Source organism: Elephas maximus, chromosome 10 (assembly GCF_024166365.1).
Source record: "Elephas maximus indicus isolate mEleMax1 chromosome 10, mEleMax1 primary haplotype, whole genome shotgun sequence".
Taxonomy (NCBI): Eukaryota; Metazoa; Chordata; class Mammalia; order Proboscidea; family Elephantidae; genus Elephas; species Elephas maximus.
The window spans coordinates 91,853,554-91,880,521 of NC_064828.1; the positions used below are offsets into that span (position 1 = coordinate 91,853,554).

Here is a 26,968-nt window from a genome sequence, read left to right on the forward strand (position 1 = left end):
TCAGAGTGAATGAATGAAATGCCAAGGGAAATGAAAAAGAGAAAGAGACAGGGTCATGGGGAGTACCTCTGTGAGAGAGATGAAATTTGAAGGGAAAAAGGTAACAGGAAAATTTTGAAGGTAGAAGAGGTAGGGGAGATTGTTGTTAGAACAAGTTTCCAAAAAATAGAGGAAAAAAAAAATGGCAAAGAGAAAGTTAGAGGATTGTTTCGTCTTGGATAAGGAGAGAGGGAACCTTCTCTGGTAGCGGAAGTCACATAAGTGTATGGATGTGAAGAAGGGATTTCACTCATTTACTCATGGTGATCACATTGGTGTTAGAGTAGAACTGTGCTTCAAAGGATTTTCAGTGGCTGATCTTTTCAAAAATAGATTGCCAATTCTTTCTTCCAAGGTGCCTCTGGATGGACTGGAGCTTATAATCTTTCAGTTAGCAGCTGAGTGTGTTAGCCATTTGCACTATCCAGGAATGGCTACAAAAATGAAAGACTTAAAAGCCTCTAGCAAAGAGAACTGGACTGGGAGTTATAGTGGGCTCTATTTTTGCAGCCATGGGAAATTCCTTCTACTAGGTATAGGGCCTCAGAATGACTTCAGTAAGATGAAGAATTGTTCTCCATTTTTCCATAGTGTGGTCTGAGGATCACCTGCATCAGGAGTACCTGGGCCTTGTTAGAATGCCATTTCATAGGCCCCACCTGAGATCTTCTGAATCAGAAACATTAAAGGTGGAGCCCTGGAATCTGAATTCTTAACATTATTCACAGATGCTTCTTATGAAGTTTTAAATGTGAGAACCACTGGCTTACATTAGTCCTTAACTGCTCTGAAAAACACTGAAAGCTAAAAGGACAAGACTATTTCATTAATATAGATAGACGGCTTGCCCTTGGGTAAGTTGTACCACTTGCCACCGTATAGATTCAGAGAGGTTTATTCCACTGAAGTGGGGAAAAAAAAAAAAAAAAGTCCTTTTCAGAATGCATGTTTCCAAACACTTTTATTTGTTCTGTGTTCTGGAAGCATTTACAGATAAAAATCTTAAGAGTTTTATTTTTCCAGGAGAGAGATTTGCCTCTGAGCAATTTGACATACATTGAGATTTCTTTTAATCGGTTTTCTCCCCTGTCATTTTCTCTCTAGGTTTCTCTCGTCTCCCATTTTATTTTGCCTTCTTTTCTTCTTCACCTTTCTCCCTTTTCTATCCACACAGAAATTAAAGGTATATCCATGGTATATATTGATTTAATAGTTTTATATTTTTTATCCTGTGGATGATACATAGAATATCTTATTGTGAGGGTTACTCTTTGTATCTGTTAGCCATCCTTGGTGCATCCCTTGGCTAAGACAGTATGGTGTCATTATTTAGAGCAAAATTGTACCAAACTGCTCAGTTTCCTCAAGTGTAAAATGAGAGTGTTACTAGGATCTGTGTATCAGTCAGCTTAGGCTTAGTTATGGTGCAGTAACAGATGCCTCCGTGAAATCTTAGTGACTTAAAAGAGCAGAGCTTTAGTTCTTTCACATTAGTGTCTATCATAGTTCTGCTGTAGCTCTGCCTCATGTCCTCTTCGTTTCAGAGCCCTGGCTGAAGAAGTAGCCCCAATCTGTCACATAGTGGATTTGTGGCAAAGGGAAAAGGGAGTTGGCAGAGATTTAAGAGCTGGCAGAGATAGCTCTTAAATCTTCTGAATGCTCAAGCCACTTCTCACGTTTTCTTGGCTATGGAGCAAGTCACACAGAAATGCCAGATGTAATGGGGTAGGGAATACAGTCCTTCAGAAGGGATGCACCTATTAGGGAGGGGCTGGTAGGAAGGGGCAGCAAATGTTGTGTACAAATAACTCAATCAACCACAACTACCTTATGGATTGATGTGAGTATTAGTTACATTAATATAAGTAAAGCACTCAGAATGGGGTCTGGTGAACAGTAAGTACAATTACAGAATCCAATGCAATTATAGGAGTCTCTGAATGGAACAAATGATTGACACACCTGGCTGGTAACTGAATGGTTGGAGTTTCAAGTCTACCCAGAGGTGCCTTGGTCTTGGCCATCTACAAGAAATGAGACATTGAAAACCCACGGAGCACAGTTATGCTCGAACACTCATGGGGCTGCCATGAGTTGGGGTCAACTTCATAGCAACTGGTTTTAATATATGTATGAGAAGAAGAAAGGTATTCATTCACTCCTCAACTTTATTTGAGGATCCACTACAGAAATGAAGGTCTTGTCTCTTCCTTACAGGAGCTGTATTGTCCTGCATGAAAAATGTGAAGAGAAAAGAATACGTAATGACTCTGACTTCATGATTGACCAAGTGCCTCACAACAGGGCACCTAGTGCACACCTCTGTACCCCCCTTCTCTCACACAGTTGGTTTTTATTGGTTCGTCATCCCCATAGACTGTGAGCTCCTTGACTACAGCATGTCTTTTTTATCTTTGCACTACCGGAATGTTCCATGATGCCTGTATAGTAGGTCTTGAATTTTTTGATTGAGCGTGTCTTACTTTATACAACTTGGTAATAGAGTGGTGATTTCACCCTCTTCAACAGAAAGCTTATTTTGCTTGATGGTCCCAGATTAATGAAGAATTCAGGGTACATAGATAAAGCAACCAACAGCCTGGTGTTCACATCCATGCTCTGCCTAAGCTGTTGCAGAGAAGTATAAAGGTAGTACCTGGAAGTTAGCCATTTTCACCAAGGTAGCTGGGTGGCATGCTTTACCTACGGACACTCTTGCTGCGTCAGGAGCCAGCTGCACTGAAGTTGTACTTAAAGACAGACAAATACTTCGGAATTGAAATGCTCTGATTTTAATTGATGTTCTGGTTTTAATATTTTCTTCTATGTACTTCCCTTGCAAGTTTAATCTTAGAGGCCATGTAAAGAGAGGATATTACTTCTGAAATTAAGACCTATAATTTTTCATGTTTTTAAAACTACATTACTATTTGAGGCAGGAGAAGGATCATCATCTTAGGGAACTAGGATCAAAACAGATAGTTCCACTAATCCAGCCTTCTGCCTCCCGCAATTGCATAAACCAGATGTTAAGAGGATAAAGGAGTCCAGCCAGGTGACATGACCATTCTGTGTAGTGGCTACCTCTGTCCACAGTGGGTGATCAGCTAAAGTCACAAAGCTCGTAAGCCGATAGGCTTTGAATCATGATCCCAAGGAGATAGGTTGCAAATATCACTTCTTTTCCATTCTTACCTTAGGTTCGAAATTTTCTTTTTTGGGAAGGCTATACTGCAAACATAAGAGATTGATCTGGAAATGTCATTTCACAGAAATCTTTGTCTTGGGGTACTTTTAAAGCCCAATGACTATATCTTTATATCTAAAACAGAGCCTACATTTTATTTAGAAATAAAGCCTGCAGATACTGCAGGTATTGAGAACGTATATTTTGGCTCTGTTTGAATGGACCTATGACATTTAAGAGTGATGGTGGTCTTACCTTCTTGAAAACTCTCCTTGGTTCACTGTGGAGAGGTGTGTGAGTGCCCTACAGACCTATACCACTCCTTCACAACCTCTGTTCTCAGAATTTTGGTCAACTTTTGATAATGTACAGCTACTGCCCTTCAGTTTGGGGGCAGTGGTGGTTCAATGGTAGAATTCTTGCCTTCCATGCAAGAGACCCACCTTTGATTCTGGCAAATACACCTCATGAGTAGCCACTACCTGTCAGTGGTAGGTTTCGTGTTACTATGGTGCTGAACAGGTTTCAGCGGAACTACTAGCCTAAGTCAGACTAGGAAGAAAGACCTAGCTATCTACTTCAGAAAAATCAGCCAGCGAAAACCCTATTGTCCACAATGATTTGATCCAGTTGTGCGTGGGTTCGCCATAAGCCAGGGGCCAACTCAATGGCAGACAAGAACAAGCCCCTCAGTTTGCCCTCAATGTTGATAGCAGACCACTGTCACCTGACCTCTGTGGACTTCATGGACTTCAGCAGCTCTACATTAATGGAAAAATCTTTGTCCTTGAAGTCCGAAAATCTGGATTGTTGATTTAATTTTAAAATTTAATAGTTTTTTTTTTTTTATCCTGGGCACATCACTTAACCTCTTTAAATTTTATCATAGTTAATTAGTATTACCTAACTCACAGTGTGGTAGTAGTTTGAGTTACTGCCTGTGAAAAGATAAAGTGCTATATAAGGGTTGTCTTAGTTTGAGTCCCCATCAAAGCAAAGCCTGAGACAAGGATTTGGGTCAGGTGGTTTTTAGGGAAGTGGTCTCTGAAAGTGTGAATGAGGGAGCAGGGAGAGTGGGCAGTGATGGAGGGGATACCAATGTGAGTGTCCACTGTGAAGGTTTCTGCTGGGAGCGTTCTGAAAGTGGAGACTATGGTGGGTTGTGTAATGAATGCCCAGAATTGTTCATTTATGTATGCATTTATGTGTTCATCTACTCTGTACATTTCATTATTGATTCATTTATATTTATTTATTACTGTGTTGAATACCATCCTAAATTTGTTTGGTTCACCCTATTGCTAAAATTGGTTGCAGGTCTCTTCTGCTCCTCTTCCACTTTTCTTCTCTCCCACAACATATTTGCTCATTTGTTTATTCAATTCTATTTATTCACTTTTCTCATGTATTGAGTACTTTCCTAATGCAAGGTGCTGTGCTTAGTTGTTGGGAACTACAGAGGTAGCGTGTTTTCTCTTAATGGGCATCAAAGTGGAGGCAATGAATCTGACAAATATCTGCAATGCGAGAGACAGAGTGACTGTTCATAAAATAAAAATATAGTTGAATTGTTAGAGAAGTGAACACTTTCAGCTGGGAGAGTCAGGGAAGTCCAAGAAAGGATGGATGGAGGTTGAGAGGTCCTGAAAGTGCCTGAAAGAAGACTAATGGGAGATGTATTATGTCTTTCTTAATCCATACCTTAAACGAAGTACTCATAATTAGCATTAATTAACTAGACATTTCAAGTCATAATTGGATATGTGTGTGTAGTGTATATTTAAGTCTTCTGTTTTTTAGGAGAGTTGGAAATTCACAAGGAAACAGACTTAAAATGGAAATCTAGTGGGGATTTGAGGAAGTAGCTTCTAGGCACATTCTGGTTAGACTCTACTTGGTCTCTTTTAACTTTAAAATCTGTGCCTTTAGTGCTAAACAATACGATCATATAATGAGAAAGACCCTAAGACTATAACATCTTAAATCATCAAAGGTAAACTAATTTGTATTAATTGTATGGTGACATAGGTAAGAAAAGTACTAGTATTTTTTAGAAAGTTTTTTTTAAGCAGAAGCCGAATCAATATCCACAAAAGGGTCTCTCTGCCTATCCCTGGGCAAATTGCCCTTATATCTTGAAAAGTGGCTTCATAGAGACAGATTATCACACAAAATCCTAAGACTGTCCTCAGCTCCCCACTCCTGAGCAATGCAGTAAATTTATGACTTCAGGTAGAGATTTAGTAGTAAATTGAAAGCTAAATCCTTTCTTATCTTTTGTGTAATCATTTGTTCCTTGGAGACATGTCTGCCCCAGATTGATCCCATTTCAAAATTGAGATGCCCCATTCTCCTTGCCAAAAAGACGGGGTTCATTTTACCCTGTGATCACAGTTTAAAGATCCTATTGAAGGGGCTGCTAGTGTTTGCTTTGTCATGCGAAGGGCACTCCTCATTTCAGTCCTCAGGCATCATAACTGAAACCATGCAGGAAATGGAAGGAACGAAGGAAGAAAGAAAAGAAGGGAGAGAGGGAAGAAGGAATGAAAGGAGGGAGGCAGAAAAGAAGGAGCTAAGAAGAGAGAGAAAGAAGAAAAGAGAGGGGAAAGTAGAAAAAAATGGAGGGATGAAGGAAGGAATTTAGGGAGGAAGGAAGAAAAGGGAGGGAGGAAAGAAGGAAGGGAGGGAGAATGGAAGGAAAGAGTAAAGACATTAACAGTAACCCAGAGACCTTACACCATCAGTAGCTGGTGGTGGCCCAAGATGCAAATTAACACTGTACTGAGGAAATCACGCAAGCAGTGAACTTTGATTCACGCTTTCAGCAGAGGAGGAAGCTGTGAGGTGCTGGTACTGAGTGTGACTGATGCTGTATAAAAAAGACACAAATAACAAGTAATTTCCCCTTGCTAAGAGTCGGAATCTTTTTTTTTTTTTTTTAAGAGTCGGAATCTACTCGATGGCAATGGGTGTGTGTGTGTAATACTATTAAGTTTCCTACTTTCTCTGGACTCTTTTCCTTCTCAGTTCATGGTGCCTCCATATACCCAGATTCTCAGACCAAAACCTAGGAGTCACCATTGATTCCTTGCTTTCCTTCCCCCAATCCCGATCTATGCCCCAACCGAATCTCCAAGTCCTGTTGACCCCGTCTCTAAAATGTATCCCACATCTCATCACTTCTATTTCTAACGTTGCTTCCCTAATCCAAGCCACTTTAACAGATTCCTAATAGATCCCTTTGTTTCCACTACAGGACCCTTTTGCAATGTAACCATAGCAGCCAGAGTTATTTTTAAAATTTAGATTAGATCATATGACTCCCTTGCTTAAAATCTTCCAGTGGCTTCCTGTTGCACTTAGAACAACATTCAGGTTCTACACCAGGCCGTCTAGGGCTTCACATGATCTGGCCTCTGCCTACTCACTAGCGTTTCTAGTATTCTCTCTCCCTTTGCCCAAGCTCCAGCCATAATGGGCTTCCTATTTTTCTCCAACATGCCAAGCTCATGCCGGGTTTCTGTCCTTGCTGTTCCCAGTGCATCAGATATTTGCAGGGTTGGCTTCCTCTCAAATGTTACCACCTCAGAGAAGCCTTCCCTGACCCTCTCTGTTAATAGTGTCTCCCTCCTGGCCAAGAATAGGGAAGTCACTTCAGACAGGCTTTCCTGGACCATATTTTAGGTATCTGTTTCTCTGTCCCCACCCTTCACCCCTACTCTCCACAACTATTTTTATTGTATTACCCTGGTTTATTTTCTTCATTGGACTCACGCTTATCTGAAATTACCTCATATATTTTATCTATGTATTATTCTTCAGTGCCTCAGACCCAAACTAGACTGTAAACTTCGTAAGGACAGGGGTCTTGTCTATCTTGTTTATGTCTCTGCTCCACACCTACAACAGTGGCTACCTGGTCCCTTGCAGATATTCAATAAACACTTGTTACGTATATGAATATATAGGAGCCCTGGTGGCACAGTAGTTAAGAGCTTGGCTGCTAACCAAAATGTCGACATGTTGAATCCACCAGCCGCTCCTTGGAAACTCTATGGGGCAGTTCTACTCTGTCCAATAGGGTCATATGAGTCAGAATCGACTCAACAGCAACTTGTCCTTTTTTTTTTTTTTTAATGAATGTAGTTTTTTTAAAACACCGCCAGAAGTTAGTAGAAGTGCTTTACTCTTCGTACCAGGAGCACAGTAGATGAGCTGTGATGAAAGGGATGGATAACCTATAGCTGAACACGTTACATGTGGAAGGCTGAATGGTACATCTACTTATTCACGTCGGATAAATATTGGTCGTGTTTTTTGTGGATTTTAACTAGAAGCAGGGTGCATGTACTTGGCTTGAGCAGTGGCTTGTTGGTTTTCCTCACACCTCACTGCGAGGCTTCTTAGTAGATGATTTCCAGAAAGCTGTCTGTGCCTTTCACACCTATTGCGGAAAGTAGGGCAGCTCTTCCCGAGACGTGAGGAGTCCAGCACGAATGCAATTATCTCTCTGAGGTGTTTTGCCAAATTGTCTCTAAAAATAAACGTTTTAAAATTGTTTTTTCAATGAAATGAATAAGTTTATTTAAAAAGCAACAAAACAAAACAACTTCTCTTTTCTCTGTTGGCTTGTGATCTCCCTCCAAAAAAAAAATAATCAGAACCTGAAATTTGGGGGACAGAAAATGAAATGTTTCTCTCCCATTAACCTGTTCCCCACATTCTGTCTTAGTTTCATTCTTTCTTCTCCTAATCCTGTTGTTTACTTATCTAATCTGTTCTCTTTGGGGAGGAAGACTGAGTGTATACAGTATATGGGGCTATGGGCTTAGTGAAATGCTTGTCACAGTTCAGCTAGCCTATCCTATGGATGGATGGTGCTCGTAGAAATGAAGGTAAGTTTCCTCTTCTTCCATGTTTTTGATGTTCTTTAAACCTAACACAGTCAATCATTTTAAGTATTTATTTACTTATCATTTGGATGTATAGTTTCATGCCTTTCACTTTCCCCTTTCCAAAAGGATGGATTTCATATTTTTAATGCATTATAGGAATTTTGATTCACCTAAAATATAGCTCCAAAGGAAATCAAGTTACTGTCCCTTTTTCCTTCTTGCACAAATAGGAAGATATTCCGGTAAAGCAAAGTGATTATGATATAGGCATTGCCCCTTTTCTCTCTCCCATAAACAAAAAAGTTTCCAAGTGCTACCTACCCACGTTTGGGAAACTGCATTTTTGGAGGATGGAAGGAATTTTTACTCCCTGCATATGAGCAAAACCATCTGGTTTAGTTGGTTCGGTCAGATCTTAGAAATGTATTGGCAAACAATATGGGCATTAACTCTGGTTGTATTGCTCCTGAGGGGAAAAACAAATTCCTGTAAATGAATAGCCTGGTTTAAAAAATATAGAAAATCTAGCTACATTAAAACTAATTAAAATCCAAAATCCACCTCGCAAAGGTGTGTGCTCATAGTAATACTCAAGTACAGGTTTTCACCACACACCCCCATTCCCTATTTACTGAAAGAGGGAAAAGTATCTGCTAATACCTGAGTATCATCTACCTCCAAGCAATCAGCAAGGATTTCTCTCTCAAAGGGAACTTTCCTTCTAATTTTCCATTTTGATTTTCTTATTCTTTCTGACTTCTAATGAAAATGGGACTTCCATAGGTTACTGTGGGTCAAGTCAAGAAAAAAAATCTAATCAGTATCCTTCAATCATGTGCCCTCTTCTCTCTCCCCCTTTACAGGAGAACTAAACCATCTTCTGTGCAACAAAGCTTTACCTCAAAGAGAAGGTGCTAAATGAGTTTGCAGTGAGGTTAGGTTAAGCCTGGGCATGTGAGCTCTCTGTTCTCTGGTGGTAACTCCACTTCTATATGCTTTTGCATCCCAGAAATCTGGACCTGGGATTTGGCTTCTTTGCTCCAGGCGTGAGTGTCATTACCTGGGAAATTCCACCCAGGGGTATCAGGAAATTTATTAGCTTTCTGTATTTAGATGAAACAGTGATGGTCTAAGCAGTCTAAGGGGAATCAGATGATTATTTTGTGATCAATATTTATTAAATGATAAAAGAAGGGGAAGCGCATCTCATGTGTACATCCAATATGCATTCCGTTTCATATCGTATTTCTCCTAGCTATTAAAAAGAAAAGGAGCAACAGGGAAATGGATGACTTTGAGTGTTGTTGTTTTTTTTGGTTAAGTTCCCACCAGTTTCATTTTCAATCCCAACTTCAAGGAAAAAAAAATGATTTCCTTCTTCTTCATATCTGGACTTCTCTTTACGTAGAGTGAAAAAACTCAGCATTCATTGTTTTACTGATGCTGCCAATGGGCTCTGTGCTTGAATCTACCAGAGAAAAGCTTTCCTAGACTAGATCCTCCTGCTTTGAAAATCTGACAGCTTGCATATGCTTCACTTTTCAGCTTGTATCCGCCTCTTACATCACTGGATTACCAATTAAATTTGCTCCTTCCCTCCATTTGGCTGGATTTCCAGCTAAGTTTGAACATCATTTTATCTGTAGTAGGATGAGTTGACCTTTGGGCTTGATTAAAGATAAATGCCGTTGACTCTCCACTTTTATGGCACGAGAGTTTTTCAAAAGCTCACTGAAATCCATTTATTTGCTGCTTGGAAATGAATGCTGAGCAATATGTATTGCCTACAATTCTTATGAGATGAGTGTGAATCTTCAACTTTTAGAGTACTGAGAATTGTTGGGGTTGGAGGTATCAAATATAACTCGTGGAACATGAGAGGTTTCCGTTATTTTTTCACATCTTTGGTTGTAGACCATCAATCACATCCTAAAGCTTTAGAATCAAATGGAAAGTTAAATATTTTTGTTTGGATCTGACTGTGGTGGACATTTCAAGGACACCACAAGAGTTGAAATACTTACGAAGCATCAGCAGCATTTAAAACAAGTTGGGCTGAGGCACAGCTTGCTTTACATGTCTATGGCTAATATGACACTGATGTAGAAATGCCCTAAAACTAGCTGTGTTTGTGTTAGTCATTTTCCCTCTTATCTTGTTCCTAATCATAAAAATTAAGTGATGTGCAAAAATTGCCTAAAGAACAGATGCCACCTTATAGGAATTGTTTTAAATTGCCTGTATTTGTAACAGTTCTGCCTCCATAGTCAGTGTTCTCCACATCTTTTTTCATTCTTACTGAAGCATTTGCATGCAGAATAAAGGGGATAAAAATAAACACGCACGCAAAACAAAAGAAGGTTTGTTTCTTTTGAGAACATCTGTTTTTGCTACAAACTACCCAGGAAATGTAGTCCATTTTCTCCCAGGGGCCTCACAGTTTGCTGTTGCAAAGGCAACTGTTACGTGAGTCTCAGGCCTGAATAGGAGGAGATAGTGAGCATTGTTATCTAATGACCAAAAATGGAGGGAAAATCCTGATGCAACTGATAAATTGGTAATATAAAAGGCAGGCATACTCACAAATCAGGGGAAGTGAGATTGAATATAAAATGGCCTACTATAAAATTATTTTTTCCTAAGATTCATTGATCACGTTGCATCATGACCCACTTTTGAGTGCATTTGGTTTACTTTAAGTTTCGTCACTGAATTCTCAGAATTCGTGTGAATTTGGATTGCACTTGGGGTGCAGGGTACATTCTGAAAAAAATAAGTCATATTATCTGCTGGATACTTTGAAAACTAGTTTCTTGTTTTCGAGAGAAAAATTTCCTCAAATCTGAATTGCTGCCATAACCCCTTATAAACAAACTATAGGAATGGTAATGACTAAAAATTAAAAAGTGCAGATTAAAATTAAACCAGTAGACTCATTGCCAAGAAGAGTTGATTCCAACTCATGGAACCCTCAGGCGTGTCAATACAACCGTGCTCCATAGGGTTTTCAATGGCTGATATTTTTGGAGGTAGATAGCCAGACATTTCTTCCGAGGCACCTCTGGATAGACTCAAACTACCAACCTTTTGGTTAGCAGCTGAGCTCATTAACCATTTGCACCACACAAGGACTCAGAATCTACGCAAAGGAACTTTTTTTTTTTTTTTTTAAATGACCTGATTTAAAAGATCTCTATCCAGGTGGTACTCTTTCCCCGCCCCTCCCCCAAACAGTATATAATAACTTCACTCTTGGGGGCAGGGAGGGGAAAGAGTATCTAATGAACTCTATATAATAAAGCTTTCAAAATTACTTAGATTAAAAAAAATGGGTTGAATTTATTTGATGGTTTCCAAAGAAACACAGACTTATGTAGACATCAGTTATTCAACAAGCACTTATCAATTGGAACCTAGCATATGGTCTTCTGTAATATTTCAGATATATAATATCCATAGGGACATATTTTTCAGTTATATATTTCATCATTATTTTTTAAGTCATTTTCAGGGATAGGGCTTTCTTCATGTCGATAGTCTGATCCAGAAAGATTTAAACAACAACTTCTTGCAGAGGCTTTAGCTATCTAGCTAGAGAGAAAAAAACTTGGTCTAAGTCCTCTGGTTCTATGCTGTCTTCTTTGTCTTTTCAATTCACGCATCAGTTAATTGATGGTACAGCCTGAAGTACCAGGGCATTTATTTTTTTACTTTACTAACTAGATCGTGTCAATGCCTCCTCAGTGCTTCTCTATCTTGTTAGCTGTGGCCCCGTAAATACAATTATTTTCTTTTGTCCTGATACGTCATAGGGTGAACTTGAACATGATTCTTCATAGAGTGAACTTGAACATGATTCTTCATAGAGTGAACTTGAACATGATTCTTCATAGGGTGAACTTGAGCGTGATTCTTCATGGGTGATCTTGAACATCGTCTTGAACATCTTGAGTATGGGTATCTTGAAACGATTTGGTTTATTTCCTCCTTTGGTGGCCCTTTCTATAGAATATTCTTCTGACCATAAAAGGTTCAATTTGAAATTTTATATTGTTTTTTAGGTCTTTGGATCTTTTTGGAGGATGATGAAAAATAGGATGAGTCTGGGGTTCATCATCTTCCCTTCAGGAGCATTATTTATATTGGGGTTTAATCCTTGCCATTATTAGTATTGTCATGATTACTATTGTGATTTCTGTGGTCGATAGGACCATGGGTTAATGAAAATGTCAGGTTAAGAAAACATACGTTGCAGAGTTCTTTTCTCATCGAATTGGTGGATACTCTCTAAAAGCCAGACTGGTGTATTATACCTAAATGACCAAATGATTCTCAAAAATTTAGGATGGATTTCCTGTGTCTCCAAGAAATTCATCAGAATTTTAAGGCTTTGGGAAACAAAATGAAAATTGACCACTATTGGCTGTAATTTTTCACTTATTGCCATTAGAATTGCAAACCTTGTACCTATAGATAAAGAAGAGTGCTTCTTTCTTTGACTGTTTTGTCATTGTCTGTAATGGTTTAATTGAGACTTTTGGAGGGACTTATTCTGGAAGACACTGTTGGATTAGTGAAACCAGGATGAGCTTTGGGGGAGGCACAGTTCTTTCAGTGCTACTGGGTCATGTGCACCAGTGTGGCTTTGACAACCCTGATGGCATGAGCATGACTTCTAGAAGTGATTCTAACTTTGGCACTTACCACCATCCTTAGGCAAAGGACCTGAGACCCTGTATGCGGGGCAGAAGCTCAACGACAACGAATGGCACACCGTTCGGGTGGTGCGGAGAGGGAAGAGCCTTAAGTTAACAGTGGATGATGACGTAGCTGAGGGTGAGTACAACGGTGGTGATAGTTTCTCTTTTTTGCTCTCATAGTCTTCTTGGTCTTTCAGTGAAGGATGGCTTATTTATTTATTTCCAATACCTTCTAATTTGTTTCTTTGAGCTCACAGGTTATATACCCTCTTTTGACAAGCTCATGCAAGCCTACGAGTCTTCCTACGTATTTTCATAATTTCTTTTCACAGAATTGTATCATAGAGCTTACCCCCTCTCTAATCAAATACTTATGGACCTCTCCCCTTAGGTATAGATTGCTTGCCTGGAGAACAAAGGCAGGGTTCTACTGATCATTGTATTATTCAGTCATTCAAAAATCACTAATCAGTTGACCTCCCAAGTTCTAGTTCTTTCTCTAACTTTTTACCAGAGGGAGACAGATAAACCAGAAATGCAGAACATCACAGGTAAAGTCGGAGCGCTGTTGGAACAAACGGTTAAGCACTCAGCTGCTAGTCAAAAGGTTGGTGATTCCAACCCACCCAGTGGCTCGTGAAAGAAAGACCTGGCGACCTGCTTCCCTAAAGATTAAAAAAAAAAAAATCCCTAAAGATTACAGCCTAGAAAACTCTATGGGGAGGTTACTCCGTCACATGGGGTTGCTAGCGACTTGATGGCCTCTGTCAAGAACAACAACATAGGTGGAAGTAAGTACTTAGAAAGCGCTTACTAAGATTTGGTTTAATTAATTATTCATCTCATGGTTATTAATTGAGTGCCTGTTATGTGCTGAGCACTGTTCTGAAAAGCATTGAGAATATGGTGGTGAACGAACAGACAAGCCCTTGCCTGGTGAATCTGTATTTTAGAAGGAGAACGAGTAAATGAATGAATTTATACATATGTAAAGGAACATTCAAATCCCCACACAATCAATAAATATTTCCTGAGAGCCTGTCATATGCCAACAGTGTGCTAGGGATCCCAGAAGATAAAAAAGGAAGCACAAGGCATTGCCTTTTTCTTTAATTAGTGAGCCAATCTAGTTGCTTGTATAGGATTCTGGTATTTGAAACTAAGACAAGAATATATAATGGGATTTTAATTTGGGTGGGTAAGACTACAGTTGTCAATCAGAAGAGAAAATAATCAGTTTGGGCTAGCGAAATCAGAAGTGGTTTATGAAGAAGTGGTTTAGATCTTCAGCCAGAACTTGAGTGTGTATAATTGGTGAGGTCTAGGGTGGGAGAAAGGAGCCCTGGTGGCACAGTAGTTAAGCACTTGGCTGCTGACCGAAAGATTGGTAGTTCAAACATACCAGCTGCTCCATAGGAGAAAGATATGGCATTCTGCTTCCATAAAGGTTACAGTCTTGGAAACCCTATGGGGCAGTTCTACTCTGCCCTATAGGGTTGCTATGAGTCTGAATCGATGCAACGTCAACAGGTTAAGACGGGAGAGAAAGGATATAGTTAAGTGCCATCTTATAAGCTGCATCCCGTATATAAGTCTACACACTTTTATATTTCAGAGCAGTACACATCTCCTGTTAAACAGAGTTCTTGTCTATATGGAAATGAAAATTTAGGGTGCAAGTAAATCTAAATAAGGGAAAACATTCCTGGTGGCAACATAGGGTATTAGAGAGAACACTGTTAGCATCAGGAGACCTGAGACCTGATGTTAACCTCTGGATGATATTGGGAAAGTCACTGAACATACCTTAGCCTCGTCAAATGAAGGCTATCTCTGCAGTGTCTTCCATGATTAAGTCAGGACCCCTTGGGTTTAGTATAACCTTTGCTGCTAAACTATTTTATGCCTTTTGGATAGATATACTAAGTCCCTTTTTCCTTATGTCCTCATTTTTATACTTGAAATTCTATTATTTCTAAGGCCCTTTTCAGTGCAAAGCTGGAGAAACCTTGGCTTCCTGTAGTTTAACTTTGTAGATGTGAGACTGAGCTTCTATACTTCTGAATTCAGGAATTACAGTGAGACCTCTGTTTGTGTGTGTATATGTGTGTGTGTGTATGTTTGTGGGAGTGTGTATACGGGTGTGTGTGTGTGTGTGTGCATGGGGAGAAGGAGAGCCTAGAGATAGGGAGGAGGATATAGCATATATATATATATATATATATATATATATATATATATATATCCAGCTCCCACTAGACATCATGCCTTAAACATATCAACTCCTTTCCTCCTCACGGTACCCTTGCAAAGTAAGTGTTCTTATTTTACATAAGGGGAGCATGAGACTACAGGGAGTTGTGAAATTTAGCTCCAAATCCATGTCTGTGTGATTCCAAAGTCCCACATGATTCCACCAAATCAAGCTGTTTTCTAGGCTTCACAACCCATCATAAGAAGATGGTTTATCTTACTATATAAGAAAAAATAAAATCGAATGGGTTTTGGAGAAAATGGGGAATACTTTTCAACAGGTAGACTGTGATGCCCAACTCCTCCACAGAAAACAAACAAAGGTAGGCAGGACCGCAGCAATAATCGAAACACTGCATTTGTGTGTAGACATAGCTTAGTGGTAGAAGGTAATGTTTCCTGCCTGTATGCCTGAAGAGTAACCTAGCTGTAGTCAAAGTAAGCAAAGGGACGTAAAGATGGTTCTAAGGCTTAGAACCCACAGTCTACATGAAGTAATTCCAAAGCTGTTACTGCAGACAGTCCCACATCACTTGCTGACTCCTCTGGGCTCAGCACAGTAAAGCTAAAAAAAAAAAAAAGCCCAGGGAGACGTTATTCGCAGCATGTTCTGAATAGTAGCCACCAGATGGCGATGTCATTCCAGTCTCTCCTGACTGAGTCTCAGTCCCTTAAAGAACATAAAGGGCTATAGCGCTAAGGGTGCAATAATGCGTATTCCCTCCTTCCGTCATTATTCTTTTATAAAAACTGTGGAATGAAGGTAATTACAGATTGTGCTTTCTGTTACCACTAATAATTAAAAAACAGGGCTAAACCATGGAATGCCCAAGTCATCCAGTAATTTGATGTTTGAAATTAATGAAGCTTTTTCATTTTTAGCCTTACCCCCTAGTTTGCTGCTGATGGAAGAAAGCAACCATAAGGATAAGGAAATTTGGGAGAAGAAAAGAGCTATTTTGATTATGAGCTACAACCTTGGATTGCTTTTTACAGTGATGAAGGGTCTGGGAATTTTAATTTTAGTTCACAGAAGTCATAAAATCAGGCAGTGAAAGTAAAATACCACACAGTCCCCAGGTTATTAAGTAGTGTCTTATTGGCTTGTTTAGTAATCTCTATCATGCTGTTTTAAGGTCCCCCAGTGAGCCAAATTTTGAGCTAATTTGTAGAAATGATGTAAAGAATAGGTCAGACTCACAAGAAATCAAAAGCGATGAAATATTATTCAACCTGGTGGTTTTCATATATTGTAACATAATTGTATTCCTAGAAAAGTAGTAAGTTCAGTTGGCAGTTAATAAGCGTTGATTGATTGGTGGAGCTGGCTTTCTATTATCAAGAATAAGTGAAAAGAATACCTTGCTTGGGTCATGCTCCTCAGGATTGGGACTAAATGCCACGTGAACCACCCCCACTCCACCCAGGACTTCTTTCTGGTACAAAAAATAAAAAGTCACCCCTCTTTTGACTACCTTGTCTTATGTTGACTTCTTCCTTTTACCTACGAACGTAGCACATATAGCACCAAGTTTTAAAAAAGTAATTTTCTGAAGTTTTCCATGGAAAACTTATTCTTCAGGTCAAAAAAAAAGCATAATAAGATAGGTTTGGAAGCTGTTAGGTTAAACAAAAGGAGCCCTGGTGGCTCAATGTTTAACTGCTGGGCTGCTAACCAAAAGGTCCGTGGTTCAAACCCACCAGAGGCTCCAAGGAAGAATTTCAGCCTAGGAAACTCTATGGAGTAGTTCCACTCTGTCCTGTAGGGTCACTATGAGTCAGAATCGACTTGATGGCATGCAACAACAACAGGTTAAACAAAATGAAATGTATTTCTTTATTGCAAGACTTATTGGGATCCTTTAATATACTAATGCTCATTGCTAATCATCAATAATTAAGTGCACGGTACCTATTTACTGCATTTACTTGGCTCCAGTACTATTTTTTTTTTTTTTTTTTTCTATTTTTTTTTTAAGTAAAGCATTTCACAGCATACACTTTTGAAAAATCATGATGTTGTGGAGAATAGAGTTTGGGGGTGAGGGAGCTAGAGGATTGTGGGCAAAAGTGTGAGCATCAGGTGGGTATCCTTCATTGAGACACTGTAAGCCTTCATTTTCCTAATTTCTCTCACCATGCCTGGAAGCCGTCAAAAGTCAAGTCCTTTTCTCTAAGCCTGTCTCATCATTTCTTAGCTAAGTCTTAGTGTTGGCCGGGAGCATCATGCAGAGAAATGGCAATGCCTAATTAATCTCTGGTCACCATGTGTCTGTCAGTTTATCATACTCTGATGGCTCGCACCTTGCTGTGATGCTGGAAGCTACGCCACTGGTATTTCAAATACCAGCAGGGTCACCCATGGTGGACAGATTTCAGCGGAGCTTCTAGGCAAAGACAGACTAGGAAGAAGGATCTGACAGTCTACTCCTAAAAGCATTAGCCAGTGAAAACCTTATGAATAGCAGCAGAACATTGTCTGATATAGTGCCAGAAAACGAGCCCCTCAGGTTGGAAGGCACTCAAAATATGACTAGAGAAGAGCTGCCTCCTCAAAGTAGAGTCGACCTTAATGATGTGGTTGGAGTCAAGTTTTTGGGACCTTCATTTGCTGATGTGGCAGGACTCAAAAAGAGAAGAAACAGCTGCAAACATCTATTAATGATCAGAATGTGGAGTGTATGAAGTATGAATCTAGGAACATTGGAAGTCATCAAAAATGAAATGTAACATAAAGATCGATATCCTAGGCATTAAAACCAAAAAAAACCTGTTGCTGTCGAGTTGATTCTGACTCCTAGCAACCCTATAGGACAGAGTAAAACTGCCTCGTAGAATTTCCATGAGTGCCTGGTGGATTTGAACTGCCGACCCTTTGGTTAGCAGCTGTAGCATTTAACCACTATGCCACCAGGGTTTCCATCCTAGGCATTAGTGAGTTGAAATGGACTAGGATATTTTGAATCAGACAATCATATGGTCTACTATGCTACGAATGACAAATTGAAGACGAATGGTGTCACATTCATCCTCAAAAAGAACATTGCAACATCTATTCTGAAGTACAGTGCTGCTGGTGATAGGATAATATCCATATGCCTACAAAGAAGACCAGTTAATATGACAGTTGTTCAAATTCACCCACCAACCACTAATGCCAAAGATGAGGGAACTAAAGGTTTTTTACCGACTTCTGCAGTCTGAAATTGACCAAACGTACACAATCAAGACACACTGAAAATTACTGGGAATTGGAATGCTAAAGTTGGAAACAAAGAAGAAGGATTGACAGTTGGAAAATATGGCCTTGATGATAGAAAAGATACCAGAGATCGCAAGATGGAATTTTGCAAGACCAACGACTAAGTCATTGCAAATACCTTTTTTCAACAACATAAATGGCACCTGTACACATAGACATCACTGGATGGAATGCACAACAATCAAATAGACTACATCTGTGGAAAGAGATGATGGAAAAGCTCAATATCATCAGTCAGGACAAGGCCAGGGGCCTTTTGCAGGACAGACCATCAACTGCTTATATGCAAGTTTGAGTTGAAGCTAAAGAAAATTAAAACAATTTCAAGAGATTCAAAATACACACTTGGGTATATCCCACTTGAATTTAGAGACCATCTCAAGAATAGATTTGACACATTGAACACGAATCACTGAAGACTAGTTGTGGGATAACATCAAAGATATCATACATGAAGAAAGCAAAAGGTCATTAAAGAGACAGGAAAGAAAGAAAAGACCAAAATGGATGTCAGAAGACTTTGAAAGTTTCTCTTGAATGTAGAGTAGCTAAAGCAAATGGAAGAAATGATACAGTAAAAGAGCTGAATGAAAGATTTCAAAAGGGCATTTCAGAAGACAAAGTGAAATATAATAAAATATTCAAAGACTTGGAGTTAGAAAACCAAAAGGGAAGGACACACGTGACATTTCTCAAGCTGAAAGAGCTAAAGAAAAAATTCAAGCCTCAAGTTGCAGTTGTGAAGGATTCTATCGGCAAAAAATTGAATGATGCAGGATGCATCAAGGGAAGAAGGAAGGAATACACAGAATCACTGTACCAATAAGAATCAGTCAATGTTCAACCATTTCAGGAGGTAGCACCTGATCAACAACCGATGATACTGAAGGAAGAAGTCCAAGGTGCACTGAAGGCATTGGCGAAAAACGAGGCTCCAGGAATTTACAGAATACCAATTGAGATCTTTCAACACACAGATGCATTGCTGGAGGTGCTCACTCATCTATGTCAAGAAATATGGACGACAGCTACCTGGCCAACCAACTGAAAGAGACCCATATTTGTGTCCATTCCAAAAAAGATGATTCAACAGAATACGGAAATTATCGAACAATATCATTTATATCACACACAAGTAAAATTTTGCTGAAGATCATTCAAAAGCGGCTGCAGCAGTGCATTGACAGGGAACTGCCAGAAATTCAAGCTGGATTTAGAAGAGGACGTGGATCCAGGGATATCATTGCTATGTCAGATGGATCCTGGCTGAAAGCAGAGAATACCAGAAAGATTTTTGTTTTATTGACTATGCAAAGGCATTGGACTGTGCGGATCATAATTATGGGTAACAATGCAAAGAATGGGAATTCCAGAAACTTAATTATGCTCATGAGGAACTTGTACGTAGACCAAAAGGTAGTCGTTCCAACAGAACAAGGGGATAGCGTGTGGTTTAAAGTCAGGAAATGTGTGTGTGTGAGGGTTGTATCTTTTCACCATACTTACTCAGTCTGTATGCTGAGCAAATAATCCAAGAAGCTGTACGATGTGAAGCAGGAGGTGATGATAGGATTGGTGGAAGATTCATTAGCAACTTGTGATATGCAAATGACACAACCTTGCTTGCTGAAAGTGAAGAGGACTTGAAGCACTTACTGATAAAGATCAAAGACTATAGCCTTCAGTATGAAATACACCTTAATAAGCAACATCCTGATAACAGAGAAAATATTGAAGTTGTCAAAGATTTCATGTTACTTGGATCCAGAATCAACACCCATGGAAGCAGCAGTCAAGAAACCAAAAAATGTATTGCACTGGGTACATTTGTTGGGAAAGACCCCTTTAAGTGTGGAAAAGCCAAGATGTTACTTTGAGGATTAAAGTGCACCTGGTCCAAGCCATGATCTTTCAGTTGCCTTATATGCATGTGAAAGCTGGACAATGAATAAGGAAGACTGAAGAAGAATCAATGCTTTTCAATTATGGTGTTGGCAAAGAATGTTGAATATACCATGGAATGCCAGAAGAAGGAACAAACCTGTCTTGGAAGAAGTATAGACAGAGTGCTCCTCAGAAGTAAGGACAGAGAGACTTCGTCTCACATACTTTGGATGTGTTATCAGGAGGGACCAGTTCCTGGAGAAGTAAGTCATGATTGATAAGGTAGGAGGGTCAGCAAAAAGAGGAAGACCTCCAACGAGATAAATTGACACAGTGGCTGCAACAATGTGCTGAAATACAGCTACGATTTTGAGGATGGCGCAGGATGGGGCAGTGTTTCTTTCTGTTGTACAGAGGATCATTGTGAGTCTAAACTGACTTGATGGCACCTAGCAACAAAAACGCCACACAAATGTCTCAAAGACAACTTTCCTTCTTAGCTGTTAGTGATGCTTACTGTGTTTAGGTCCCTCTGTTAGTCACTTTGGGAGATATAGAAGAGGCAACTCTTAGTCTCTATTTAGAAGGAGCTTTTTTTAATAGAGGAGGAGAGAAAAACAATAAGCAATCAGAAAATAATTAAAACATTTCAGAGAAAGGAAAAGAAATGAACGCTGCATAATTAGTAATAGTTTTTATTTTAACAGGTTTGAGCGCTGGGCGCTTGATAAGTTTTTAACAGGTTTGAGCACTGGGCGCTTGATAAGTATTAACCATTTAATTCTGATAACTTCATCCCTATTTCACAGATGGGACACTGGAGCACAGAAACGTTAGATAACCTCCCAAAAGAGCCCAATTAAGAAGTAGTGGTATTGGAATGTAAATCCAGGGAGGTGCACGTGCTCATCCGCTGTATGTAATTGCCCCAGGGAAAGTTACAGCTTGAACTTGGCCCATCTTTTCTATCAGTTATGTTCTCAATAAGCTTCATCACTCTGAAGGCTGGCCTCTAGACTGCTCATCAACCCTCCGTGAAATGTGGAAGTAACCATGTGAGTAGGAGCGAAGGCAACAGGGCTGTTCTAGGGGAGCTATTGAGTGCATTAGCCATGAATTAGATGGAATGGCCATTATAATCGTTGGCCACTGAGAAGAAAATGTGAACTCATCACAGCAGCTTCTGCATGGACATTTAATCACTTACTTTACTTGAGTATAATGTGAGGAATAAGTCAAGCTTATTTTCTCCAAAGACAGTACAGTGTACAAGTTAAGAGAAGGGCTTTGGAATCAGGCAAACCTGGGTTCAATTCGGCCATCTGTCATTCATCACCTGTGTGAATCTTGACTCTGTTCCTTACCATCTCTAATCTAAATGCCTTAATCTCTAATGCTAGACTATGAGACCTATCTTTGGTTTTATTGTGATGATGACGTGTGCCTGGCATATAGGGAATATTCAGTAGCCTCAGCTTTTCCTTGTTATCTTTCTCCTGAGATATTCCTTTTTCTTCCCAAATATTAAAGCAGCTACTATCAATAAGCATATATTTAGCCCTTTAATGGAAAGGAGTTTTAGGCTAAAGATGGCCTTTGGGGGACGTGAGTAAAAAGGTCCCCAGTTACTAATATTGATTAGGTGACAGTTGGGTTTTTTTTTTTTAATGTAGTTTGTTAACTTGGAACAGGATTCAAACTTTATAAACAGTTTATTTCATGCTTTTCCTGCGTTCTTTCACAGCACAGAAGGCCTGATGCCATACTTCTTTTGGAACCTTCATTAGTTCTTTTAATATTTGGTAAGAGCCAAAACCAAACTCATTGCTATCCAGTCAATTCCTATTCATAGCAACCCTATGGGACAGTGTAGAACTGCCCCACAAGGTTCCAAGGAGTGGCTGGTGGATTTAAACTGCTGACCTTTTGATTAGCAGCTTGAGCTATTAAATACTTGGTGAAGCCAGTTTCTTTTCTAGTTTGGCTCTACTTCCCCTTTCTCTTCCCAGCCCCTCCTCCTAAACTCTCAGAATCACTTTAAACCTCCATCCGGTCTGTGTCCCTGGAATAAGTCCTCACATTCAATCCTTAGCTTCTCCTCTCCTACATATCCAAGTGCTTGCTCAGTTTTTCTGTTTCAATCAACACCTTACTTTCTTTTATTCCATCTTTATAAAATTCATTTTCTAGTGAGCAGAATGTCCTAACTCCTCAGTTCTTGAGATCTGTTTACCGTAATTTCTGTCAACTCCTAAAACTATAATCCTTTAAAAGTTTACCTTAAAATAGTTTAACATAGTTCCTTTGGAAGCATTCTGGAACCCCAGTCTTCACCAGGGATCACCCCGTTCTCACTTCTTGGTTCTCATTGCTGATTATTTATTTGTTTATTTTTAAAATAAGAATTACCATGACTACCAGTGTCATTATAGTTGAATTTCCCATTAAACTGGCTATGACTCACTCTTCCCATCATTCTCCAGCCCCAGCCCCTATTCCTGGTGTTAGCTGATATAGTCAAATTGACATTGGGGGTTTATTTCAGCCACTTCAATCTTTAAAGCATATGTATTAGGTTATGCTACTTTGCGTTTTTATGGCCAGTCCAATGTTCAATACTAAGTAATTTTATGCAGTAATTCTTTTCCCAAGTTATTCAATTGTTGGCAGATTTATGTTGCATTTTGATTTTTGTTTTACTACAGTTTTATATTTAAGTTAACCAACGTCATTATTTTATTTTTGCTTATATTAAGAGAATGATTTGTCCTTAGTTGTCAAAATACAGTGTAGAAGCTTGTAAAATGTTAATCTAATTTTTGTGCTTATGAAAGATTCTTTGAATTAGGCCTGAGTTTACTCCTAAAGAGGTGAAATTAATAATGGGCATCTAGGAGTGTGAGTTGGTTGCATCTCCTAGATATTGGAGTTTAATAAAATACCCCCCCCCCTTTTTTTTGTACCTGAATTCGGAGCCAGTTAAAAAAATGCAAGGCAGATGAAAATTAAGTATCATTTTTATTAATAACACTAATATCGAAAAATGTGGCTTATATCTACTGAACTTCAGAATTAGACAGAACTGCCCACCCAGATGCTAACTCGGGACTAGGGTGTGTACCCTTCACAAAGGCAAGATCTGTCTCTATAACACCCAAGCCCTGGAATAGTAGAATAGAACCTGTGTTTCCTGAACACACTCCTCACTCCCCAAAGAGAAACAGGAAGTGTAAGGGGCTGAACCATGTTTATTTTTTGTTGTTTTTACAGATTACCCTTAGTCATTCAGATTATGTCACTTCTTTTCCTCTGCAGAGTTGTAAGAGAGAGGTCTGAAAAGATATCAGAAATGTCTTGCTAGGAAAGTTTCCCCCATATGGAAACCAAACCCGTTGCCATCCGATCGATTCCGACTCATAGCGACTCATAGATTCTGACTCATAGCGACCCTGTAGCACAGAGCAGAACTGCCCCATAGAGTTTCTGAGGAGCAGCTGGTGGATTCAAACTGCCAGTCTTTTGGTTGGCAGCCATAGCACTTAACCACTGTGCCACCAGGGCTCCATATAAGTGAGTAACAGGAGAGGTGAGGAAGGTGGAGTTTCTTTCCCCTCCCTGTAATATTAGGGCATAATTTGTTAAATTTTAATATGATTTGTCTACATAAATGTTGAGGGAGTCAACTCCAGCCATTCAGATGTTTTCCTTTCCTTTGATATTAGAATTTCCAGTCGCCTTGCTTTTATTTCAAGCCCTCCTTTTCACCCCTGCCCCAGTTACTCCCTCACCACTTCTAGATAAATTAGGTCAGGAAAGGTCTGGTAGTTCATTTGTATCAGTTGGAGATCTTTCAGAAGCAAGTGTCTGAAACCCAACCTAAATGTTTTAAGCACAAAACAGAGTTTATTGCCACAAATATTTTAAAATCTAAGTAGGCTGACTGAATCCAGACCCTCAGGTGATATCATCATAGAGAAACTGTTTCTCCCCAATTCTTTATTGTCATCTGAGTTGGCTTTTCCTCAGGCAGGCTCAGTCTCTCTGGTTACTGAGTGGCCCCCAGCAGCGCTAGGCTTTCTTCTTATCCCTTCAGTAAGCCTTGCTTGCAGAGGAAGCTTCTTTCATAATTGTTCCAGCTAAAACTCAGGAGCTGAACTTTACTGGCTAAGTTTGGGTTGTGTGCTAATCCCAGTAGCTCACAAGGTGTGGGCCTTAGATCAGAAGCATAAGCCTCAACTAGGAACTTGTTAGAAATGCAAATTCTCAAGCTTCAGAACCTGGGGGGCTGATGCCCAGCAATCTGTGTTTTAACAAGCTGAAGTTGATTCTGATATAAACTAAAGTTTGAGGACCATTTGGTTAATCCTTAGACCAAATTTTATGGCTAGGGAGAGAAAAGATACTGGGTGACCGTCCCTGGGTAACTTGATTACTCTAGGAAAGGGTCATTACTGGAAGAGGGTCAGCTTCATCCAGCCATTGGTCTAAAGGTGAAGGGCAGAGGATAGTTTCCCAAAGGAAAAAGAAGTATTATTATCAGAAAAAACAACAGTTGCTGGGCAGGTAAAATCAACATATTTTACAATATAACCTTTTCCACAAGTACTAGGTAGTGAGTTATCACAGTGAGAAATATTATTAGTGAATGACTAAGGCTTGTTTGTTGTCTCTTCAAGGGTTAGGACAACAAAGAATTTTCTTCTTATATTATATGTTAGTGCCTGATTGCTTTCCTGAATAGAGAAAACTGATAATTGTAACCTTTGGTAAATTACCCATGATCTCACACTTTTCTTTATATGATGGGACATCTGAGTGGCTGTTTAAGAGCGTGGGGTACAGGGTATATAACTTGGGCTGGGACAGTCCTCAAATCCCCAACCAAGGTCAAGTCAGGTACATACTTTATTGATATTTTGTTTTCTGGAACTGCCTCAAAGAAAACTGAATATCACGTGCAGAAACAAGTTGGACCTAGATATAGTATGATAAAAACTGACACCTTATTCTATTGATACCTCATTTGTGATTTTCATAGGTACGATGGTCGGTGACCATACCCGCTTGGAGTTCCACAATATTGAAACTGGTATCATGACCGAGAAGCGTTACATCTCTGTTGTCCCCTCCAGTTTCATTGGCCATCTGCAGAGCCTCATGTTTAATGGTCTACTCTACATTGATTTGTGCAAAAATGGTGACATCGATTACTGTGAGCTGAAGGCCCGTTTTGGACTGCGGAACATCATTGCTGATCCTGTCACCTTCAAGACCAAGAGCAGTTACCTAAGCCTGGCTACCCTCCAGGCCTACACCTCCATGCACCTCTTCTTCCAGTTCAAGACCACCTCAGCTGATGGCTTCATTCTCTTCAATAGTGGTGACGGCAATGACTTTATTGCAGTTGAGCTAGTCAAGGGGTAAGTGGAAGGAATCAAATACTTCATACTGGATATCGTAGCTCAAGCCCTGAACAAAATATAGACATGGAAAAAATGTGTCCATTCTACCCCACCCTCTATTCCTGATATATGCTAGCATGTTCATTGATTAGAAGAACAGCATAATGGTTTGTACTGGAAGAGAGAGAAATTCATTTATTTAAAGATCTTTTATTAATACTCCCAGTCTCTTTACTATGAAGTGTAGTCCTGTGAAAGCTATTTTTGCAATACAGGGCTATGGGAGGTGTTGTAGCTATCTTTTGGGCAGTATTAACTACAACTACCAAAGCTATAGCAAGAAATGAAATATAGATATTTTTAGCCATACCATAAGACCGTGTATGCAAATTTAAAAAGTTGCCCTTTTGTCAAGGCATTTTACTCCCATACACAGGAAAATGGTCAAAAATATACAAATCTATAATTAGCTGTGAACATAAATGTCACTGCCTAGTGTTTTGTAGTGTGCCACGTGTCTACTTAGTGGCCCTGGATTTTTATTAGTTTTTTTTTTTTTTAATGTTAAAAAAAATTGGGCTGTATGGATATGGAATGAAAGTGAAGTATGATAAAATAGGATCTGACTATTTTTGTAATGCTGAATCAAGTGTTAGTTATTTCTGCTTGCTGCCATTGTAGCGTGGGGATTTGAAGCTTTCTTAGCTGGTTACGCACACATTGCCATTAAATCACTTCAAGGAATGGCAAGTCATCAGATGGCTATCGCCCCTCTTAGGTACATACACTACGTGTTTGACCTCGGAAATGGTCCCAATGTGATCAAAGGCAACAGTGACCGCCCCTTGAACGACAACCAGTGGCACAACGTTGTCATCACCCGGGACAACAGTAACACCCACAGCCTGAAAGTGGACACCAAGGTCGTCACTCAGGTTATCAATGGTGCCAAAAATTTGGATTTGAAAGGTAAACATTATAAAGAAGTTTATCCTTCTTAGAGTGTTTATTATAATCCAAAGGCTGTTTCCAGAGGCAAACTGCAGTTCAGGAGTGCCATATATTTTTGATACATCTTACATATCCTATTTTAACAATGTTGAAGTATATTATACTGTAATTTATTCAGTTTTTAATTAGACCACCCTTCAAGGAACATTTCATTTTCTCTGGAAACCTCCGAAATGTCTTACTGTAGGAGGACTGAGCGAAGAGGTGATAAATTCCAGTATGATATAATTTAACGTGTGGAGGGACCGTAGCATAGTGCAAGGAATATCGGCCTTGGAATCTCAGCTGAATCATTTACTGGCTGGGTGACTTCAGTGTAATTCTTAGCCTTGTTC

The 26,968-nt window shown here is 39.5% G+C and overlaps 1 protein-coding gene across 1 annotated transcript in view; it reads left to right on the top strand.

The window, feature by feature from the left end:
- The window catches only part of NRXN3 (neurexin 3), a 1,867,393-nt gene that overhangs the window by 858,480 nt on the left and 981,945 nt on the right, over window positions 1–26,968 (top strand). The window contains 3 exon segments of the mRNA XM_049899475.1: window positions 12,838–12,957; window positions 25,259–25,640; window positions 26,401–26,591. Coding sequence (XP_049755432.1) covers window positions 12,838–12,957; window positions 25,259–25,640; window positions 26,401–26,591 — 693 coding nt within the window.